Below are 23,867 nucleotides of genomic sequence, written 5' to 3'. Positions count from 1 at the left end.
CAATACTTGAGGCTCAGCAACACGCCTGCTAGCAAACAGCGGTGGGTGGTGATGCTGCCCTGCCCTCAAGCTAGAGGCAGAAGAAAGGCCTTTGGGAAGTCGAGTAAGGAACAGGCAGGCCAATAGCCTGAAGGGAAGATTCAGGATGGAGTTAAGGGAAGAACTAACATCCCCCACCCAACCAGGCTATTTCTTTCAGCATGCAAAAGCCAGCCTATAACTGCTCTTAGCTTCTGCCAGGAAGGATACTTTCCCGCTCAGCCAGCTGAGGAGGGTTTCTTCAGTCATTTTCAGCTGATACACCACTGTAACCTGGAAATCTCTGTGCCAGCTCCTGCAGTGCCCCTCTAGAAACAACCCAGGAACCCACGCAAAGAAGTGGGGGGACACAAACCTAGGGAGAAACAGAGGCAGGGACCAGGCACAAGAGGAGGGAGGCTCTTTTCCAATGGGAAACAAAGGGGAACAGGAACAGGCTGAAACACTTGTTTCAAAGTGGATTTTATTCCAGGCATTAGAGAGATTCTGGCACATGCTTTCTTCAAGAAAAGGGAAAACAAATCTGGGTTCCACATAAATTACATCTGGCAAAGTGCAAATCACAACTGAGTGGGGAAAATAAACCTTTTGAAATTGATTTCTGTACAACAGTAGTTTCAGTTCCTCTTAAATAAACCCCCATTGGTTCATAGCACATGAAATTACACTGGATGATCTGAAACAGTAACAGCTTTCTTAAAGGGTATTACCAATGCAAATGTTTCGTCTTCACAGTCTAGAGGTCTGTTTAAAGTAAACAGGAAAACAAGGGTGAGCAGCTGCTTATTCTGACTGTTGAAGAAACAAATCAACCAAATTTGAGGGCTCAGTCAGTTTTCTTTCAAAAACCCCACTGGAGTCCTGTTCCAAAGCACGGCACCGCTGGACCTTGCGGAAAGAAAACATAGATGACATCCCTCCTCCTCCCTTCCGTGCAAGGGAAATAGAAAGCACGCCAGTTTGGCCAAGCCTTCATTTATTCTGAGAAGATTACTTTCCCCACGCTTAAAAGCGGCCTTTTGTGATGCATCTGCTTTTCAGCAATTGCAAAAGTCCAGTAACTTCCAGAAGGTGATGTGGGGGGAGGCCCTGTGAGCTGTGCTTTGGCTGACAGGGGAGTACAGCAGCTGGCAGGGGACCTCAGGATAACATGTCCAAAACCAGGTATACTTAGGGTTTTGGTAGCCCCTAACTCCAGGGGCAATTTAAGTTACTGACATCTAGCATCTGCCCACCCTTTCCCTTTTCTCCCCCAGGCCAGAGCACTTGAAGAAGAGTGCTCTGTCTTCACCTGCTCACAGCCCCAAATGGCTGCTAGTTCACACTCTGCCAGGCGGTGACCAGTGGTAAGAGAGGCACAAATCAGCACAGCTAGTCCAGGTACCACTGCTCTGGGACCCATCAGGAACCTCAAACATTGGAGCCAGGCACAAAGTCCAGGGCAGTAGCCAGCATGCTGACAAGAACCCTTTGAACCAGGGCTGGCCCAGAGCTTGGAGGCTATACAAGCAGAGTTCCTGTGGTCTGCAGCAGTCAGGAGGATTGTTTGTAGAGGAGCGGGGTCCTAGTCCCAGTGGGGTTATGAAGAAGGAACTGCAAGAAAGCTGCACACACACAGCGGGAGCAAGAAGGAAGGAAGCAGTACCTGGTGGAGGAGCGAAGATGCTGTTAGCTGCAACCCGTAAGATGCTGGAAAGTGAAATGGGGGAAGCTCGGATGGTTCACTTAGGTACATTTTGATGAAAATAAATAATCCCTTAACACTTCATTGTATACAGAGCTTACATACAGTACCTGCTCAATGGCCTTTCATTGTCTTTGCATTAACTTTTTCAAGTCAGGTGTCTGAGAAGTTGACCATTCATGTCTCCTACTGCCTAATAATGCTTTTCTGTAAGTAGCACCTCCTACATATTCTTGTTTAAAAATGCAGTTGTCAGTGGGATGGCGTCTCTCCCCAGGATGGGTCCATCTGCCCTGTTCTCTTTCCTTTCCTAGGCTATTTTCTTTCCTTTTCAGCTCTTTCCTGTTTCTCTGAGTTGTGGCCTCAGTGGTTCAGGCTCAAAGTACCTCTACAGAAAAAGAGAAGTCTCTGCAGAGTCAGTACCTCTGTTCCCACACAGAAGTGCAGCTATACCATGCAGCATGCTTGGGGCCAGAGGGAACTGCCTCCTGAGTCTTCACTGTGCAGGCAAGGTCATTCATCACCATCTGTCAAGATGGTGAGCTGATGTCAAATATAGGGGGAAACAGGAAAAGAGCTCCTGCCACCTCACTGATATTTAATTTTTTAAATAAAAGAAAAACTGAGAACAGGAAAAAAAATCCTCCAGTTCTCACACAAGCACTTCCGAGCACATGCAAACATATATATGAAGAACAGTAACTGTTCTTTTGTCAACAAATCGGAGTAATACCAAGGTAGAAGAAAGAATTAAAAAGGGTTACAAACATGATCAAAAGCTGCCATTGTTCAGAACCCAAATGATCCTCCTCTGTTTCTTTTATACCAAATTAGGAACGACCCAGACGAGCAAATGCCTCCTGAAGGTGGCCCCACCATATGGTTCCCCTGCCAGGCTCTTGGAGAGGAGGGTTGGTTTACAAAACCGTGCTCCAAGGTAATGTTGTGGAGACTTCTGTTTGTTTGTTTCAATTGGTAGGCTTCCCCTGGCATGTCTGAAAACACAAACTCAGACACAGCTGACTGGTAACTGGGAGCAAGAAGGGGACGTCAGCTAGAAACACCATCTGTCCTCAGTATTCCAGCATGCAGAGGAGAGCTCCCAGGCAGACCTATACTGTGGCAGTGTCTGTTCAGAGCAGTTCCAGCTCCACCAGCCAACCCCCACCAGGTGACCGTGGGAGGAGAGCTGGGCCTCGCAAGTAGAGCAGCCCCAGGCCTTTTCACCTCCTCTTTCAGAGAGAGGGGAAAGATCGACTGGACAGAGGGGTTGGGCGGCCTGTCACACTGGGACATGTTCACAGGGGCTACACGTTGCCTTCGATACGGGGTGCAGTGGGCAGCATCTGATAGCACCAGAGAGAGCAGCCGGGTAATGGCCCTGGCTTGTCAGGAATCCCCGAGCACCAGCACCCGTTTTCTGACCATCAAGGGCAGCTCCACAGGAGCACCGTACCCTGAACCCAGGTGCAGCTGGGCTGCCTGCAGACTGGATTACTCGTGGAGATGGTGCTGGCCTTCCACCTGTAGAAAACTGGAAGCAGGAATTCAGCAGGGAATAGTTCCTGAAAAAATCCCAGGTTACACTGCTAAAACAGACAGGGCCCTTTCCCAGATCTCATCAGCATGGTACCCTACTTCCCAACCTCAGCCCATTTGGCTGTAAGGCAGAGGAAGATGTGGGTCTACCACAACGAGGTTACAAACCTGCCCCCAGGGCCTGCTCATTCCTCCCCAGCCCCTCCACTCATCTCGATGGCTCCTCTTCTGGCCAGTCCTCGCTGCGACACACCAGCACACACATGCATAAATGATGCATGATGTTAAAGTGAAAAGCCAGGGAAGACAAAGAGCTACCAACGTTTGTACAAGCATTGTCCAAAGTGTTGGACTGAAGGTCACAGACTCTGGATGCAGAGGAAGGAATGGAGAGGGGGAGAGCTGCAAGGCAGTTCTGACCATTTCGAGTATTAGGCTAGGTGCTCTCCCCTCTCTGGGTGCTGCTGTGCATGGACATCAGCTACAGAGGAGAACTTAAGACAACAGACAGGCCGATTTCAACAACTCCTCATCCTTCTCTCACCCGCAGCTTCTTCTCTGGAAAGCTCAAAAACACCAAGCGTTCAGCTGAAATGGTGGCTTGCTGATGGACACAATGAAAACATTTAGGGTCAGACATACAAAGCCATTCCTCCCATCCCTCTCTGTTCCCAAAGTCTCATGCACAAAGAAACGAGGAGATCTCTGTGCTACCATCATGTTGCTTGTAGCAGCTCCCACTGTTGGCCAGGTACATCTGCTTGGCAAGGGTTGGTCACCACTCTCCCAGCCTGGTTTTCCAGACAGAGACCACTGACAAAGTGTTGAATGAAACTGCCTTTCATCTTCCACTTCTGTGAGGAGAGAAGAAACACGCTGTTACTGTCATTTCACCGGGTAACCATGCCTTCAAACAGGAGGAGAAAGGCTGAGCATAAACCTATTGTAAACCTCAACAACTGGGGAAACTGGAAAATCTGGGTATCGGCAGCTTCTCCAAAGCACCGGCTTCCTGTGGTAATGATATCTGGAATTTGAGTTTAGCTGGTTTATAGGGTTAGATATTCAGAAGTATCCAGAAGGCAAGCAACACAAAATCATCAACCAGCAGGATTTTCAAAAGCATGTTATATCCAGAATTTCCCTACCGTTCTGTAGGAATGTAGGAAATCACATTTGCTCTGTATCTCTAAGCACCCAGATACCTTTCAAAACCTGAAACCCTTCTAACAGTTTCTTTCCAATCCTCAAAAAGTTCTCCCAGCACAGAAAGCATACCATTCACAGAACACAAAAATCACACTTCTTGCTCTTTTGACTAGATTGTATCTCTCTCTTTCATGTCCTCATCTCTCCTCTCATCAAGTCAAGACTTTTATCAGCACTACAGTGAAAGCTCTTCATATCTCTGCATCCTCCTCAGCTGGTTCTTCGTAATCTCATCTGCCCTACCAACATTTCAGTCTGTAAGTGTACATTTGACAGCTGCTCAGCACACATCACTCTGCTTTCTGCAGTGATGTCCTCTGGGTCTGCTCCCACCAAAGCATATGCACAAGACCCCACATGCAACCCAGTTTTCCTGAAGGCCCTATTTGTTTGTGCTGCTTTTCAGGTATGAAAACGTAGCTCCTAAACTTGAATTGCAAATTCTGCTGGGAAAAGGCAGTACCTTCCATCCCTGCTGGGCTGATAGCCCAGGGAAAAAAAAGAGAAATGAGTCTGTGAACTTGGGATCTCCCAGGTAGGGCTGTGCCATTTCCCTCCAGCGGGGCACTGCTGGGATCAGCAGGTGATTGGACTGAGTGCTCCAGGCTCCTGGGTTTTTTCCCACTCAGTCACAGATGACTCAGTCGGTCAGCAGCTTAGGGATATGAGGAGGACGTTTTGGCTAACCCATGTGACTGATGAGAAGAAGAAACAGCTTGGCAGCACTGATGAACCTCAAGTCTGTTGCAGAAATGCATGCAAACTGGAGTAAAAAAATCCTGTGATATCCAGGCAATGTCAAAACCTACCAATATTTTAATTCTTGGTTAAGTAACGCAGCAAACAGCTTAGACTGCCACATGCTGTGTGTTCTAAGACAATCAGTTATGTTCACATACCGCTGGCAGCTCTCCTCCAAATCTGTGTGCTGGTTATGCTTCTTGGAGGGCTGGGCAATTGCAAAGCCTGGAGTAATGTCACTTCTCTATCACATATTCCTTCAAGACGTTACTCCAGGGGGAGAATCACTGTGCTATGGCTGCTAACCCTGACTGATGGGACACTGCCAGAGGCAAACTGTTGGTAACAGCAGGAAGAAGCTGGTTTTAACAGGCAAGCAGGAAGAGGAATGTAGTGATGATGCAGAGGAAGATCCAACACAGTCTGTGCACACAGAGGAGCCTGCAATACCCTCACCAGCTGCTGCATCCCAGTGTCTGCATGGGTTCTGGAGCCATCTGGCTCTCATCTGGCAGAAGGTTCCCTGCAAAGAGCTGAGGAAGAAGTTAATACCATAAGGCAGCACACTGCGTCTATCTGGTGTGATCTCTGAGCAATGTCCCCCCCTCCACTGTTTCCCAAGGTCGCAGATACCTCTGTGAAGAGCCTCTTGCCCTTCTCTGACTCCCAGCTTCAATGTGGGAAACTCTTCCTTGCCCTCCACCCTTGTCCCTGCCTCTGTCGTTTTACCAAGAGACACTTTTTTTCTTCTTTCTTCCAGCTGCTCAGGAGAAACCTGGCACTACCGGGAGGCTCTCGCATGTTATTCCTCCAGATCAGAGACCTGCTGCTGCGATCTCTCCATGCTGAGCAGGCACACGCTGTGCCGTCTGCAGGAAGAGTCTACAGCAACAGACACAGCAAGACACCAGCAAACACTCACCAGAGCACATTTTCTGCTGCTAATGAACTACACCAAATCAATCTCAGTGAATGGCACCACCGGAAGGCCCAGAGTCAGAGTCACTCTGTGTTCCTCCATTCAACAGACAGTATAGGAAGGATGGGAGAACTGGGAGGAATACTGAGAAAGTGACAGAGTTAGCTGGTTGGCTGGTTATGCAAGCATGGAGCTATTATAAAGCATACTGACAGCCAAAGCTAAGGTAGGGCTCCCTCATTTCACATAAGTGCTATTTTCAAAACGATGGATTCTACTCATTCTGGTCAGAAACCGTGTTTTGCTGTCCTCCACGACATACCTGATGAGCTCCTCTGACTTCACCCGAACCTTTCACAAGACCCCACTGCCTGACTGCCAGACCACAGAATAGCCAGGGACAGCCCAATAGCTAACCCTGCAAGGACAAACCATATCTCAGACCTTAAGGAGGAAGGGCAGTAGGAAGGGGTGGAAATAGAAGATAAGATGCTCCCACCTTCAGCCACCTCAGAGCTGGGCATCTTAGCCTAAACTAGTCCCCTAGTGACATGTTAATGGAGGAGTCCAAAGTACAAACACTTTTTGGGAGGGCCCGGCTTCCTCCAAAGACCACAGGGGGAACCTGGGCAGCTAACTTTTAAATTGCAGCAGTGATTGCCATCTTTAGAAGAATTAAAAAAAAAGTACTAACAGAGCAGATAATTCCTGCATACAGCCAAACTTTACAGGGAGTCTTCTTTCTTACTCACAGACAGTTTGATCAGCCTGTACTTGGACCAAGGGTAGATTCTGGAAAATTTAAGCATTGCCACGATGTGAAAAATTTTGACTTGAAAATCTTCCTTAGTCTCCCTTCCTTGTAAAAATGGAGCTAATACAGTTTACTGGTCACAGCAGGTTTGAAGTGGGGATGGAAAAAAGAAGCAATATTTTCTTTGAAATACTGTCCCACTCTGCTTGAACGTCTTCCCCAAATGTCAATCAAAATTTTCCCCACTTTTTAGTAAAGCTCTCTCTCTATCTTTATTATCTATCATCGTAAAGTACCTTGAGGTGGTGGGATAGAAGCACTCCATGTGAAATTACTAAGAGAAAAGTCTGAAACAGCTAGTTCTCGTCTAACCAGTCAGTGAGAAACAGCCCGATATATATAAGAGCTGAAAGTGTTTACAGTACTGTAATTTCTCAGGATAATCAAAAGTCTTCTTTTAACCCACAGCAATCCAATCAGTCCAGGGTTTATTTCAAATTCCTGACAATAGCCTTGTAACCCTGGAAATGTAGCAGAGTTGGCCAAGATTAGGAAACACAGCTGGGAAGAGCAGATGTTGTTGGTTAGGGCTGAGACGCCTCAGACAGAGATGTATGGAGAACTGATAACTGGAATAGACAAGGATGCTGCAAGTTGTAATTGAATGTATTTGCAGAGCCATGGGCAACCCAAAGCTGGCACTGAAGATGACAAACACTCATTTTTAAACATATGAGCAGAGACAGTATGATAGAAAAGCTCACGTCAGCATCCGGCAAGTACTGTCTCTCCCTTTGAACTCTTACATTTTAAATTTTAATTTTAAATTTGTAGAACAAAGAATCAGAACTGAGAGAGACTCTTGTCTCCTGAAAATTGCTTTATAGCTCTGGCATATTGCAAGGAGCATTTTACCTGCTTACTATCAGGAAGATGCTGAGTCGGGTGCTTCCAGAACAGACAGGTCTTCAGTCCTCTTTTCTGAAAGTCTGTACAAAGTTGCATTTGTCTGCATTGCAAGTGATGTGAGACACTGAGAAGTCAGGTGGGAAAAATTCCCAATCATGTCCAAAGGCACATAACATAGGACTTCAAATACTGTTTGTCTCCCAAGAAAGCTTGATGTCCTCATTTTCAGGCTGGGGTCATGTTCCTTCAGCACATTTTAATGAAATATGTCCATTTAATAAGGTTTCTCAGCATGCTTCTTGTTCTTTTGGGAGATACTGTGCCAATGTTTCTCATTTTTATTCTCTTGTTTTAGTGTCTGACTCTCACTTTGCCTCCTATTTGCCCTCACTATAATACAAATTAAAATGCCACTCCCACCATCAGTCAGAGCCAAAACAAAAGCTAAAGGCAATAATTTATTGTGCATTCAAGTAAAATGCTATTCTCCAAATAACATTATGGATGACATCCATCTGCTTTGAAATCTAGTTCTGATTATGCACAATAGCTCTTGGCTGGTCTTGTGCTAGCAGTGCTGGCTGTTGCTGTTGAATGATCAACAAGGATCATGGTGCCAAATAGGTTTTGTTCCTGCTTTCTTTCAGTCCAAGGGAGAAGTCTGACAGAGTCAAAAATCATCTACATGTGGAGCATTGTCTAGTATCCTGCTTGCAAGGTTCTAGAGTTATTTTGAGGTAATACCCTACATACACTGTTCATAATACTTTAAAGCCTCTGCTAGAGTATTACATACACGTCAGATGGACATGAGATTGTTGTTAGCACTCAAAAACAACAACAAAATTCTCTTCCCTGTGGACAGGCTTAACCCACAACAGCTGTGTAGCGTGAGCACAGACTCAGTATGTCTGAAAGCTGAAAGCAGCTTTAGGAGCTATATGGTATGTTGTAAAGATCCAACCAATCTGCTCTGGTGACACCAAACAATGAACCCATCACCTGTCTTATCTTTTGTCAGAAATCTTGGCTTTTGAGTCACTCAGCCACAGACACGAAGTCTAGATCCAGGAAAGTCCAAATGCCTTCCACCACAGACCTCTGATGACAATGACACTAGAGATGGTCAGACCCAGACTTTCATCATGCCACCATCTCCTCCTAGAATAACGCATGCGTTGCACATTGCCAGGCTTGCCCTCTTTATCTCTTGCTTGCCACTTCCACTTCTCTGAGGTAGTTCAATTCCCTTCCTCCATTCCTGCTCGGCCCCTTTGGCTCTCTGAGAAGCCTGCTTGAACTGAGGAGTGGCTACGCCCACGTGTAGTTTGAAAAGGCAGCTATCCCTCCCAACACCTCGCACCCATGGGGAGAGAGGCATCCTGTAGGGCAAACTGAGGCAATATGTCAAAGTTTCCACAGCAGTGGATGTCACCTTGAAATTCACCTTTGTAAGTACTGGGAGCTGGGCTTGGGTGACATCCTAGACAGGGGGTTTTGCAAACTGCCTGCTCAGGAAGAACAAGACTCCGTCTCTTGCTTGTCTCTTTGTTGCCAGAACCCTGCCTTGCTAACCCAGATGAGCCCCTGCAAGCTGTTAACTTCACTTCTCACTTCAGATAGGATTTGGCAAAGAAAGAGTCGGTTCCCAAAGTGAGCAGACAACACATTGCATTAGATTCATGTGGTCCTTCTAGAAGGGAGGCAGAGGAAAGAGAATGGGCCAGTTTGCAAAGACGACTGACTTCTAACTAATTAAAACGCAATGTGTTTATGGAAGGAATATACCATAACAACATTCCCCAAGAACACAACAAACTTGAGCATTGCATGTGGAACTGGCTTTCTAAGCAGAAATCTGAAATGGGAGTTTGGGACTTCCAAAGCAACCCCAAAATTTCAGAGCGTTTCAACCCAAATTAGATTAAAAATTCAAATGCAGTTCTGCTACTTCATCCCCACCACCACAAGGGGGTTTGGAATGGCAGCTGAGATTCAAATCAGTCTCTAGTTTTTTGAAGTGCTTAAGCAAAATCCCTGCTTACAGTCAGTTGGCCAAATCATCTGTTAGCTCAAGTCCTTGATTTAAGCGCAGTTTGTTCACATAAGGTAATGGAAAACAACAGCTCACATCCTTAAGTGTACATGCATGTCTTTATAATGAGCCTGTATATAATCAACACGTCAAGGCTCGATAAATCCAACTCCAGCAGCAGAATGAACCTGCATGTGTTAGTGTGGATTAATCTCTCTTCTGGCTAATAGGGCCTGTACTCCACCCCCTCCAGGGGACCCTTGTCCTTCCATGACACAGGAGGTGGGGAAAGAGCTGATTTTGGCAGCTGCTAGAGTCCTCTCTGCTGCCAGGGAGGAAAATGCTGCAAGGCACCTAAGGGGAAGTTAAGTGACCTAATTACACAGCAAGAGGCTGAGTGATTACCAACAAGAAAAAGGAGCAGGCGAGCACAGCCCACCTGGGATATCTTTGCAATGCTAAGCTGAACTAAGAGTTTTCCCAATGTATTCATGGTGACAACTCTTCAAGACATTTCTGCATTAACCAAACCTCCAGAGGAAAGTCTACACAGGCATTCAACACATGGGCAAGACTGGAATTCAGTGCTTTCTTTCAGGAAGAACCTAATTCAGAAATTCATATGGCATTAAAAAGTACTGACAAAAAAGGATGATGCTCAGGACTGGTAGCAAGCTGAGCCATCTCCTGTCTTTGAGCTACCAAAACAATAGATGAAAGGAAAACACAACAGAGCCAGCATAGCCCTAGATGACAGAAAAATGGTTCTCTCTTGGTGTAGAGGGAAGCACAGGAACTAGAGATGAAATAAGTCCTGTGCATTCCCTGTCTGCCACTGCTGTGTTGTCAAATGTTGTGTTTTGACCAGTTCTGATAAAAAAAAACAAAACACATCATGTATCTGCAAAAGCACTGTGGCCATCTCAGACACTATCTCTCACCTTGTATTGTAAAGCAAAATGACTTCGGCGTCCTGACAGATCAGGGACATACGTCTTGGAAACTGCATGACAGTCACAGAGCTGCATTTTGTCGAGAGCATTGCAAAGCCAATACTGCTGCTGTGTATTTCTCCTCAGGGAGTAGCTTGGACAGAACATATGGTGCTTTATGCCAGTCAGTATTTCTCAAATGAGTTGCGCACGCTCAGTTTTAAAGGCCTGTTAACGTGTCCAAAGACAGCACAAAGAACACAGTTCTCACTTCTAAATTAGGAAAAATGCTTTTACTGTGAGGGTGGTCAATCACTGGAATAGGCTTCCTAGCAAGGTGGTTGGTGCCCCATGCCTATCAGTGTTCAAGAGGCATTCGGATAAAGCCCTCAATAATATGTTTTAACTTTTAGTTAGCCCTGAAGTGGTCAGACAGTTGGACTAGATCTTTGATGGTCCCTTCTAACCGAACTGTTCTATGAAATAAGCAAACAAATGACAGCATACATTGCCCTTCTCTCAGGTATCTCAAAGTATTTGCTGCTTACCTACTCCTCTCTGATGCTGTTCTTCATCCGTGAACCAACCTTGCTGAACATCAATGTTTCCATGGAGTGAGATGGTGGTATGACTGGGCTGGAGCTAACTACAGTGCCAAGGGCCCAGGCAGAGCATAGACCCTCACCCTCTCTCTCTGGTCATAGGCAATCTCATACATCTGTGCTTATGAAACACATCAGAGAGGGAGATGTAGAGGTGGAAGGGACTTTTACACACTTTGATAGTACTGTGTTCACTCCCATAAGCTGCACTGATATACGAACACCTGTATGTGACAACAAAGGGATTAATAAAGGTGCACAGTTACCTGTCTGCCATCTTTTTGATTGCAGGCTTCCAGTGCGATTTGAGAGCCGGTAGAGAAGGAGGTAATGGAAAGACACTTGTCCTGCTGTCTAATTAGAGGGTCACTGAATACCCATTCCTTTGGCATAAGAAAGAAAAAGAAAGGTTCTGTTATGATCATAACGTTGACAAGATGAGGGAGAAAGTTTTTACCAGCATACATTTCAAAAACCTGAATATTTTCTTCAACATTTATCAATAACTCCCTGGGAAAACTATGGAAGCAGCCTTCACTTGATCAGAAGTTTATGCTCAGACTTGGTGCATCATGACTATTTCAAAAGCTGCAGCTGACTCCCCGACCTTCTGAGCTGCCTGATTAACCTTGGATCCCTTGCAACTCCATGCTCTGCAGCTTTACAGAGTCTGGCCTACAAAGCAGGGAGGCCACCAACCCCCTGATTTACAAGATGTGCAACTGCTTCTGCATATTTTATATAACAAACATGTTCTGTAACAGGTAACCAGGACTACAGACTGTCAAATGAAGCAAAACACATGCAACCATATCTATGGGTTAATAAATTTCACCAGTACACATAAAGCACAAACTACTTCATTTTTCCTTCCTCTCACTAGACGGATGCCTGACCCATTCAACTATTGACCCAATCAACTATTATTATTACACTTTCCCCAAGGAAGAAACACAAAACACAGTAAGTTTCAGAGACTTTAAATGGTAATGACAAGGAGCAATGAGTCAGATTTAATGGCATGTCGAATGCTGTCTGAAAACTGGTTTCCAAGAGTTAACAGATGTGATTATGTATTTTCTGGCATAAAATATCCTGCTGCAACCCTTAACTTTCTCAAGCTGCTTCTCTGCTGCTTTGACTACCAAAAGAAGAGATTGAGTGCACATCCTCCTCAGCTGGTATAAACCAGTACAGCTCCACTGCAGTTAGAGAAGCTGCACCCAATTACTGCAGCTGAGGTCTTGGCTACTTTAAACCGTACTTGGGCATTATACTGAAACACATCTGTAAAACAGCAAAATTCAATCCATCTGCAGCTACAGCTGAAGTGGTGGACCGAGGAACATTCCTGACCCTGAGGAAATCTCTTCCCCCACATGCCTGGGTACTAGCCAGGTACACTCCTGGACTGGTTCTCATGGAAAAGTCATAGCCGCATGGGCTGGAGCACACCCAAGCGATGGCCTGAGTGGTGACAGCCACGTGATTCAAACCCTGGTCATGAGTTTACTGCACAGACTAGTCACACCTCTGAGCATTCAGGTGTTACCTGTTGCTTCCAAGCGATGAAATCCTTCCTACTCCGTGCCTGACTGTTGCGTCTGTTAAGCCAATGGAGCTCTGAGATGGACACAGCTTCTTTTCCTGCTTACTGCTAATACCATTAACAGGGCCAAATTCTTCCTTCATTCACTTCTGTACAAACCCACCAGGGCCACTGGTAATTAAAAGGGCAGAGGCAGGAGCAAAGCACCAAGCTGAAGCCCACCTTACCTGAGTGACAGGTGGATTGTTCACTGTCCCTTTACAGTTTCCCATGCCAGCCAACATATTCCCAGTGGTATCCTGCGCCCAAGACTCCAGGCAATTCCCTCCTTGTCTAATTATCCCTGGAATCAACTCCTTTTCTGGAACCCTTGAAACAAAACAACAATTGTAAGGCACTTCATACACAGAAAAGTCCAAAGCACTTTCACAGATTTATAAGGGCATAACTGGCCCCTGTGTGAGACATAGCCCCCTTTATTTGACAGAAAATGCAAGATGTCACACTATACGCTGAAAATGTCAGGAGCAGGCAAAAGTCAAGGGAAAACTTGGTCAGAGGACCAGTACCCTTGTTTCAGAAGGCTCTTCAGAAAGCAGTTCAGTGTGATGCCTCCTCTGAAAGAGATCATTGCCAGTAAAAAGCCATATCCGCACCTGTCTATCCTGCATCTGCCTCCACCTTTTCCATACTCTTCCCCCCAGTGGTAGTATTCACTGCCTCTTTGGTAGCAATACAGGAAAGATCTGTCAAAGCCAGACTACAACTAGATGTTTTAGTCTCAATGCATGTTAGCTACAGCCTTTGCTGACTAGGATGTGAAGGTGTGTTGACTAGCAAGTGCTAACAACACAGCTCTGGAGTGGCCCGTGCTACCTCCCAGCAGAGCAGTGCCACAGCACTACCACAGCCTGACCCACTGCAGTAGAAGACACAGACAAGCTGGGTTGGGCATTCACCAGGGTATTCTCTGAACCACTTGCACCTCTGCACTGAGGCAGCCCAGCTCTACTTGGCTCAGCTACCTCCAGGAAGAACATCCAACAGGCAGAGACCAAGCCTGAAACAGCTGTATGGGGCAGAACAGAGGCAGAAGCAACAAACCTTTCGCAGAGTGGTAATGGTACAAGCCAGGAAATCACTGAGGGTTTCTTACCACAAAGAAGACCAGAGGAAAACCTTTTCCAAGCATAAGTCTGTTTTATTCCTTGCTGCTGCCACAGCTCAGCTTCTCATTGGGACCCACCTCCCCGATCAGAGATTTTTACAAGCTGAGAACTGACTCACTTGAGCTCAGGATAGACATTCTCCAGATACCACTGGAAGGATTTACAGTTCAGCTTGCGGCGCTGCTCCACTCGTTCTGCAACACTGGAAACACAGGCAGGTTGTTGTATTTAAGACAGTGAACAGGAGGAAAGCGAGCAACAGAGAGCAACCAGGAGGTTTGAGGGAGGCTATATGAATTTTCCCCCCTCACTCGTTCTCCCACCTAGTTGTTGCTGGGTTCAGAGCACTACCAGTGACCTGAGGTGAATAAAAATGGAGAGGCAAGAGGGGGGAAAGAGAAAAGGAAGAAAAAAATGCCTTTGGAGAGCAATTCTTGCACTTCAATTCAGAAAGGTGTCGGAGCCCAGATCCTACAGTGTTAAATAATAGAGCACAGTAAGGCTACTGTAGGACCAAGAAAGCTTTTTCAGCCTCAGGATACCCTTGTAGAAGCATACCACAAAACTTGCACAACTATCCTGAAAAGGCCTAGAAAGTGTTTATGCTCAGATATATATGTGTGTGCTACAGCTAAGGGGACATGGCAGCAGCTGTAGGCTGAATCTGAGCTGCAGACCTTAAAAACATATTTGTTCTTTTGGGAAAGAAGAGGAGTATAACATCTCACTATTGGCCATGCTCTCTCCTGACCTATAAACCAGGCAAAACACTCACTCATCAGCAAAGAGGAGTGCACCAGGTAGCAACCTTCCCCATGTGCCAGCTCTCTGTGCTTGGCCCTCAGTTCTGCATCCGCACAGGAGCTCTGGATCAAGCTCTAGTAACTGCATAACTCACATTTCCAGAGCAGCTGCATGCTGTATTAGAAAATATTCTTATCCACTTAAAAAGTCTGGCATTTTAATTTCATTATAGATCCCTTTGGCCTTCCATTAACAAATGATTTGTGCAGGGTTACTGAGGGAAAAAATAAAGTGAATTAGAAGCAAACCTCGTTAGCCAGACACTTGAGTTCCAACCCTCCTGGCAAGCCAGCCATTCAGAACACCTCTATTTCTGTTTCCCACACTAAGTCCCAGAGAAGATCCCGTAACTATTTCTTGCTAGCAAGCGGCTTACCAGAGCTCTCCTCCTGAGGTTGTGGAGCAGCTTACCTTCCAAATGACTTGCCAATGGCTGACGGCCGGGCTTCGTAGTAGTACTGCTTGTATTCGTCCATCCACACTTCCGCCGTGCGCTTAGTGTTCCTGCATGGGGACAAGGAGACGCTTTGCTGAGTGCTGCCGGAGAGCCTGCTCTCCAGGAGAGCAAGCACAGGGTTGCCAGCCTGCCAGGAGGGAGTGGGGGACAGTACCAAACATGAAACAAAGCGAGCAGTATGGTCAGATTTAGACTGAATGTATTAACTCTACAAAGTCTTGCACGGATGTTACAGTTCAGAAGATAAAATGAAGAAAAAGAAATTAACAGCCAGAATTCAGCATGATTTCTTTCAAACACGCTCATTCTGCAGAGGTAACTGGACCGACTGTCACCATCACCCTGATCCCCTTCCCCACGTTAGAATAATATTACGGAATAATTCAGCTCGGAAAGCATCTCTAGGTATCACCTAGTCCAACCCTCCCACAGAAAGCAGGACTAGCTTCATGTCTAGCACATGTCTTAGGGCAGTATCCACAAATGGTCACAGTCTCTCCCCGGGGCACTGCTCCCCACCTCCACCGCAAAGTGAGGAAAAACAAGCTGCAGGAACACAAACAGAGAAGGGAACAGGTTTTGTGCATAGACTCATCCTACCCTTGAGAACAGATGCTCAACCACAAGCTGTTCTCTGTCATCAGGCAGAAAAACAACAAAGAATTCAGACTTATTTAGACATGCTCAACATCACGGTGATCTGTCTATTACCACGAACTCCTGAGCACCTACTTGATGTACGTCAGCGCGTTGCCCTCAGGGAAGTCATAGGGATGGCGCTTCCTGAACACGTGTCCCACTCGACTGCAGGGAACAATCTCCAAGCTGCCACCACACATCCACACTCGGAAAGAGAGCTCTGGAAGAAACCCCCAAGAGTTATACAGCTGCAGCCAGGCCATCAGCATTTCCAAGAGCAACCTCAGCAATGTGCCTGAAATCCTTGCCCCTCTGCTCTAGATGTATTTCCAGCAACAGCAAAAACAGGAAAAGTGATGCCATGGTGAGAGTGAAAAAACTCTCCTCCCTTCATTAAAATGGAGGCAACCCCTGTGGCTCAGAGACTCCCTTAACTTTCTCCAGTCCCGTTCCTCTCTTTGGTCCCCAGAGCAATTCAATTAGATACCTTTCCATTTAACCAGATCCTAGTGGATGCTCTCAGGCCTTCAGGACAGCATTCGGCAACAGACTGAGATCACCCCCACGCCCATCTTGTTTTGGACTTCTCTAACTCTCCCACCCAACATGTGGATGGAGGGAAAAAAAGAATTCACTGTGTAAAGCAAATCACGTGAGGAAGAGAAGGGACTTGGGAGACAAAGGAGAAAGAAGAGAACAATATGAGAGTACAGAAAGTAAGGCAATGCTTAGGGCCGAGTCCTCTCCCCCATACCTCCAGCTACATCACCTGAGTTACCACCTGAAAGCAGAATACCTTGAACACTGCTTGGACATGATCTGCGGTTGTCCTCTCTACATCACGCAATGTGATAATAGCACAGCTGAGGAGACTGGTACACACACAGGCAAACACATTTCCCTAACCTGGGGCCCAGAACACTCACTGTGCAGACTGAGTACCACAAGCCAAGGAGCCCCTCTACTTTTGCCACTGGCCTCTCCCAAGCCTCCAGCAATGGCAGTATATCCTGTGTCAACATGTTATACACCTTAAGGTGCTTCATTGCTCTTGTTCTGCTTGGCTATGTCAAAAAAATAAAATAGAAAGAGGACGACTGGTTTGCAGTTTGTCACCTGTTGCCCCTGCTGGGGGAGCTACAGAGAGCAGAAATCAGTCTAATAGCGTGATTATAAATATATGGAGAGAACCCTGTTTCCTGAAGAAATTCAGCTGGTCCTGAAGCTAAATTCAACATTTTCTTAAAGGATTAGAAGAACATGGAGCTTTGATGTGCAGGCACTTATTTGCATCACAGAAGAGAGATGACCTCGCTCAGGCTTATGGGTCTGTCCTCACAAGTTTAATCACTGCCACACCGGAGGGGTTTTCTGCTTGTGTTTCATGTGTCGGTGAGAAGAGAAGAAGTAAGAGGGAAAAGGAAAATTAGCTGGGTAGTTGGTTGGGATTTCTGATCAAGTCCTTACAAAAGGGCTTCAGATTGTGTAGACCGATTACTTCAAAAAATTACTCACTTGGGATCTCCCTCCAGTAATGCCCGAATTATGGAGCTCTGATGTTTAGAAATTAAAAAAGAAATGATGCATCCACATCTAATGGCTGTTTCAAAGCATGTACACACACTAACACCCTTTTGCTCTTCATCTTTCTCCACAGCTTTCCTCTCCAGCTCCTAGGAAAGGTTGTTTAAATTGTGTAGTGTGTTTCTCACTCGGTTGGTTGGGTGAATAGGGGGGAGAAATATTTAATCCAGCTTCTAAATAAGTGGACTGTATTTTGTGGCATTTCTTACTAACTCTAGTCTCTCCCTGACCCTTTCCTACAGCTTATTGTTTTTAGTCTCTTTTCAACAGGGAGTTCCAGCTTCAAATAGAGGAAGGGCTCCAATAAAAAAAAAAAGGGGGGGGGGGGGCAAGACATAAGTTTCTGTCTGGTGTTGTGTCCAGCTGGCATTTGCTCTCCTGAAATGAGGTTCTGATTCACTCTGGCCCATAACAAAAACAAAATTCTCAATCTAGTAGGTTTAACTTAAAGCAATGTCTATTTCCCAAGAGAGGTATCCTCATGCCATATTCGTATCTTAGGCACACAGACAGACTTTGCACGACCAGGTTTGCAGATGACAGAATTCTTCAGAAAAGGGGTGAAAGGATGCAGGTTTTTGGCACAGAAAAGAGAATGGAGATCAAGCGTAACTTATTAAGGACTTTCATGCATCCTTTGATGAAAAGCATATGAGAATTTTTTGCTGTATGCTTTCCAGAACCTGGCCTAGTCCATATATGTTTTAAATGATTTAATCACTGTGGCTTTTCCCCATGCAGTGGAAAAAAAAAAGTTTTTAACCAGCTTACATCCAGCTGGAAGAATACTCTGGCAGCTGGTAATCACTACCAGAACACTCCTATTTACCTGCTGTGTGCACAGGGCTTGTCCAGCTCTTAAAATACATTCTCTTACTGTTTCCGTGTGGAAAAAAAGTTAAAAAAAAGAAACACTAAAAATGGCCTTTGTGGCCATTCTCACCCACCCAAATTAGTCAGAGCTACTCTCTCACCCCTCCTACAAATGGTGACCTTATCCAACCAGTTCCTTTCCACTCAAAATTGTAACTCGCAGTAAAAAGTTTCAGAACATTATCAACATTTTCCTTGATCACAGAATTTAATTTTCAATTACGTATGGAAAACATTTTTTCAGGGTATAAATTCACCACTCTAAATACTTTTTGAAGGAAAATGAATACTTTTTGTTGTCAAATACAGGTTGGTTTCTACCCTTCTGCTATGCAACAGCAACAGGCTGAATGTAGAAGCCACTGATTTGAATCATTGCCTCATATTAAGCCAACGAGCTGAACAAATGTTAGCTTTAGAGAAGAAAAGTAGTCTGTCTTGTTTTAAAAATATTTTCCCATTGCTATCATCACACTGGGGCTGTGGCAAGGCATCTCAGGGACGGGCCCCATTACACAGAGCATTGTGCATTTAGCCTTGACTTCTGAAGAGAAGAATCAAGGTGCAGGGTAAGAGACAAGTGATGGGAGACAAATGTACACAGGAACTGCACAAGGCAGAACTGGCAAGCCCCGAACACCTAGCCCAATTCTACACAGCCTGGCCCAGCCACTGTCAGGCTGTACAAGAGCAGTTTGAAGGAGGAGAATGAAGCAATTCTGTGGAGGTTTTTGTCATCTGTATAGGCACGAAGGGCTGTGGGTGTGCAGGTAATTTACTGCCACTTATGGCAGAGAGCTCTGCTGAGCACCAGCTACTAGCATACGCACCAAACAACAATGCTAGGCTCCCTGGCAGGCAGCAGCAGACAATGAAAAGCCTAAATAAATATTCTTTCACTATCTTTGGGGTTTACAGCTTTTACACAGTTGCAGCTGAGAGGCTGGCATGATGGCTAAGCAGCTGACTCTGCAGCTGGAGCAGGGCTAGTGACAGCAAGGAGCTGAGGTTGTCTGTGCAGAGGAGTCAGAGGGACACAGGAAAACAGATCCTCATGCCTAGGTAAATGCTCCCTGTTATTTTTGCCTACAACACTTATCAGACATTACTAGCACTGCTAGTTGAACAACTCTTTTTAATATCATGAATATCACAATATTGAAGCAAGACCTCAGCAAACTGAGAGCATAAGCATGCATTATTAGTATTTTGTTTTTAAAAATTGGTACCTTGATATTCTGTTACTAGACAAAAATATTATTTCTTGGTTTCAGACAGAATTTCAGAAAATGGCACCTCTCCCAGCTGTGTTCAGAGAAACAAGTTTCTTCTTACTATTTCAGTCTTCCTAATTGGCCCTTCAGGTGCTAGAAAATGCCATATAAATTCTTCTTTAAAGGGATTTATTTACAAATCTGTGATAGTTATGGAAGCTGTAGAAACAGAATATGGTTTTTTTTGCCAGTGTAAGCAAGAGAAAAGTCAATTTGACTGAAGAACAGAGGAAAGCTTTTGTCATGTCTGCTCCACCTACATCATTTCTAAATGAATGCCCCAAATACTTGAGGTCTCCCTGAACATCTTCTCAATGTCGTTCTTCCTTTTGTCACTAATCCCCAGTGACAGTGTAGCATTCCTTCACATGGGGCAGAGAAAGAGAGATCCCTGGAATAGCTGTGCCGCCATTAGGTGCAAGGAGATGGGTTTCAGCACCACATCCTGAGGTAACTGCCCTTGAATAGACAGCTCACCCTGGGCCTGTGAATTCCTCAGATGTTTATGACGCTCTAGTTTGCTTCTAAATGTTTTCATTCTGAGTGTATTTATACACAAATTTCACTTACAAAGAGGCTTATTTTATTAGGAAAAACATTCTGCAGAGCTATGAAGCTGGGAGAGTAACTCAGACTTCTCTAGGAAGGAAGAACAGTTATAGGAAGAGAATCTCAGAGTGACTGTCCCTTGCAGAGTTGGGTCGACACAGACTGTCATGTGAAGGAGGACTGGAGAAGTATTCTCCAAAAGGAAGCAACAATTTAAATATCAGGACTTTTGTTTTGTTTTGTTTTTTACTTATTCGTACCATAGAAGTACATAAGTATAGTATAGTGCATCTGCATGAAAGACAGTGATAGTCCGGACCTCAAAGAGCCTCCATTTACTTTGCACAAAGATACAGATACAATTCTGACCAACATGGGGATTACCTGACCATGTCCGTAGCCTTACATCAACATGCAGATCAGTCCCTTGAAAGAAGAGTTCAGCTAGGTGACGAACACTGCAGAGTGGTTCTTAGTTAGTATCATTCACCTGAAACACCCTAAGCTTACCAAAATTTTCTCCTCCCCATATGTCCATTTGAGTGTCGTATTTTCCCAGGTGGTTAAACCAGGACTTGTCAATCACAAAGATGCCTCCGGCTATGACAGGGGTTCTGGAAAAGAAAACACAAGCCCACACTAAATAATCACAAGTACAAGTGCATGCAACACCACCATCATCACCATCTACATTTTAGAGAAGAGACAATTTGTTCAGACCCAACAAATCCTATCTATCCAAAACAAGAAAATAGTCGAGCTGGGGCATGAACAGGAGACTTCTGAGATGCCCCTCACTAGTTCCTCCTCCTTTTTCAGATGGTGCTGCAAGGACTACTTGAAAAATGCTGTCTTTTGTACTTACACAAATATGTGCAGTGTGAAGGAATGACAAGGGTATTGTCTGATGACTGTGTTCACCAGCCAGACAAGGTGTGAGGGGCCTTGTTGCATGTACTGCTCTGCAATCAGTAAATTGGCTGCTTCCTGAGTGCAAAACAGAGGCTCACAAATTATGCAAAGGAATTGAATGATACTTTTATGCTACAAACAGCAAGCTGTCTACCTATACAGATAAGCACTGACTTTTTATATCAGGATTTGTCACACTCTACATTCCTGAGAACCCTGTACACAGCAGCAAGGCTGGCAATAAACTGCTCCAGCCAACACAATCTATTTTGTCCATGGACACACTTATTTAGGAGAGGAGGTTAATTCTATGCCCAAATTACTAGGTGAGATTCAGCTCCCAGGTCTGCTTTACACTTCCCAAGGTGACTGTTTAGCTGCTTCATTCCTTAATTCCTTAATTCCACCTGGAAGACAGAGGTAATTAAAAAAAAGGGATTTCTGAGGCATTCAGAGTGTTGAGTGAGGGAGATCACAAAAACAAACATATAGAACAAGAATAGGTAGCTTGCAGAGATGGCAAGACTACAAGCCTGTGACAGTATATAATTACTATTCTTATATTCATGGAACAATACTCTCAGGATTAGTGTACCAATGCATTGCAAGATTTCTTCAGAACTAACATGATTTTTAGAGAGCAAGACAAGGGAACGGCATGGAGCTGCATCAGGGGAGGTTCAGGCTGAGTATTAGGAAAAGGTTCTTCACGAAGAGGGCGGTCAGCCACTGGACCAGGCTCCCCAGGGAAGTGGTCACGGCAGCAAGCATGCCAGAGTTCAAGAAACATTTAGACAATGCTCTCTGATATATGGTCTGATTTTTGGGTGGTCCTGTGGGGAGCCAGGAGTTGGACTTGATGATCTTTGTGGGTCCCCTCAACTCAGGATATTCTATGATTCTGGGATTTTGTCATTATTGAGTGAACATTGTGGTATCTTGTCCTCAGCAAGGCAATCCCTGTGCCTTAAAGGGAAGGTTTGCCATAAAGGGAATTGCTTGTCATGAAGGTGAAGGCTTATAAAGGCATTTAGAGGATTGCACACAGTCCATCACAGACAGCTACCTTATAGACTGAGTTGGGTCTGTCCGGGACATCTTCTGCTCTATAGGAATCTGCTCCCACTTAAAGTGAAGGCTCCAGTCAAACCCTGTGAAGAAAAGAAACACACCAGATAGGTTTTGTTCTTGGTTTTCTACTAGCTTTAGTGATAGCCTCCACCCTTACATCACAAGCTACCCTCCTTTCCTTCCCTGACCTCCCTTTTCTGTCTACCCAAAATAGTAAGAGTCTATCTTAATGTAGCTAGGAAGCTGACAATTTACTGTCTTGGCGTCCTCATCCCTTAGCAGTACAGGTCTCTGCTCAGTTCCACTCTACATTTTCAGGAGAGTACTGTCAGTGTGAGATATACTAATTAGTGCTGCTGCATTTTGGCCAGTTTGTTTTACACTTCCCTGCGTACCAGAGTTATGAGGCTTTAATCAAAGCACTTTGTGGGGTGGAACACGACGCATTGTGAAAACAAAGGCTTGCAGATCATTTTAACCATTTTCCCCTCTGAGCCTACCATTTATTTACAGTTGGCCTGTGGTGGAGAGCTGAGCACAGCAGTCACTAGCACTATACCACTGTTAAGGTTAGCCACATAGGAACAAAGCCTGGACACTTGTGCTAATAAAGAGTTTTATCTCCTCTTCCTTACTCTAGTGGCTCTCTCCCAGGGAGCAGATTGCATCATGCAGAAACAGCCCTGGACGCTAAAAGGACCACAAGTAGCACAAGAAGAGTGAAGAGTTTGTAGGGGTGGCTTTCACCGATCTTCTTTCCTATTACCTTCCTTCCTTACCAGAACCCATAAAGAGTGATCTCCTTGGTTTATGAACATAAAAACAGAGCTCAGAAGAAGAGTGCTTCATGCCTGGCTGCTCAGTCTGAGTGCCACAGCCTAAAAATCCTGCTGTTCACTTGCAGGAGGTAAAGTGGCCAGAGGATATGGTGATATGTGTTAACCAGTTAACTAAGCCCTGATACTGCAAGATACAATGACACTGATGTAAGCTCAAGAAAAAAACAGTATTTGGGCTTTAATTCAACTCTGCAAAAGATCTGACTTAGCAAGTTGCAGGAAAATGAGGACAGAGAACCCATCAGGAAAGAGCCTCACTATTTTCTTGTAAAGCTGAAGAGAACAACAATTATTTTTCATGCACCATCCCTCAGGCCAAGCTTACACAAGCCGTTCATTATACCCACCTCCCCGCAGATCTGCTGATGCTGCCAGGTAGGCAAAATTATCCAGGCTGATAACATCAATGATTGGACTCACCACTCGGGTATAATCCTGAAGGAGATAGAGAAAGGGGAAAAAAACAGTCAGGCTCTTCTTGAGGGTCTGGTAAAACTGCCAGAGATCATAAAAAACTCAAAGCTGCACATGTAACATGCAAATTTTTGTTTGGCTTCTCCAGCATAGTTCTGACAGCTGGGCAAGTGATGGATGTACACAACATCCAAACAAGGAGATGGTGGGTATTAGCCGAGTGTACACCATGGAAATGGGGAATGAAGCGTGGGACCCCGATACCCAGAAGTGCTGCTAAGAAATAGCTATTTTCTGCCCAAGTCACAGGATGTGAATCACTGTCCCTAAGGTTTTGTGCTCATTTTTGATATCTATTGACAGCATGCTT

At 45.2% G+C, this 23,867-nt stretch overlaps 1 protein-coding gene across 6 annotated transcripts in view; it reads right to left on the bottom strand.

Moving 5' to 3' along the window:
- Positions 1 to 484: 484 nt before the first annotated feature.
- The window catches only part of GALNT16 (polypeptide N-acetylgalactosaminyltransferase 16), a 67,783-nt gene continuing 44,400 nt past the window's right edge, over positions 485 to 23,867 (bottom strand). For 2 of the 6 annotated variants that reach the window (XM_083836811.1, XM_083836815.1), the window contains exons 7-16: positions 23,431 to 23,518; positions 22,240 to 22,324; positions 20,772 to 20,875; positions 16,075 to 16,201; positions 15,297 to 15,389; positions 14,200 to 14,283; positions 13,140 to 13,281; positions 11,630 to 11,746; positions 10,771 to 10,935; positions 485 to 4,116 (exon numbers count right to left, since the gene is read on the bottom strand). In XM_083836811.1, coding sequence (XP_083692937.1) covers positions 3,979 to 4,116; positions 10,771 to 10,935; positions 11,630 to 11,746; positions 13,140 to 13,281; positions 14,200 to 14,283; positions 15,297 to 15,389; positions 16,075 to 16,201; positions 20,772 to 20,875; positions 22,240 to 22,324; positions 23,431 to 23,518 — 1,143 coding nt within the window. In that variant the 3' untranslated portion in view covers positions 485 to 3,978. The other 4 variants (XM_083836812.1, XM_083836814.1, XM_083836813.1 and 1 more) reach the window with 4 other exon arrangements.

This window comes from Anser anser (assembly GCF_964211835.1).
Source record: "Anser anser genome assembly, chromosome: 5".
Lineage (NCBI taxonomy): Eukaryota > Metazoa > Chordata > Aves > Anseriformes > Anatidae > Anser > Anser anser.
Note: the sequence above shows the minus strand (reverse complement) of the source record. Positions and strands in the feature narration are given on the sequence as shown.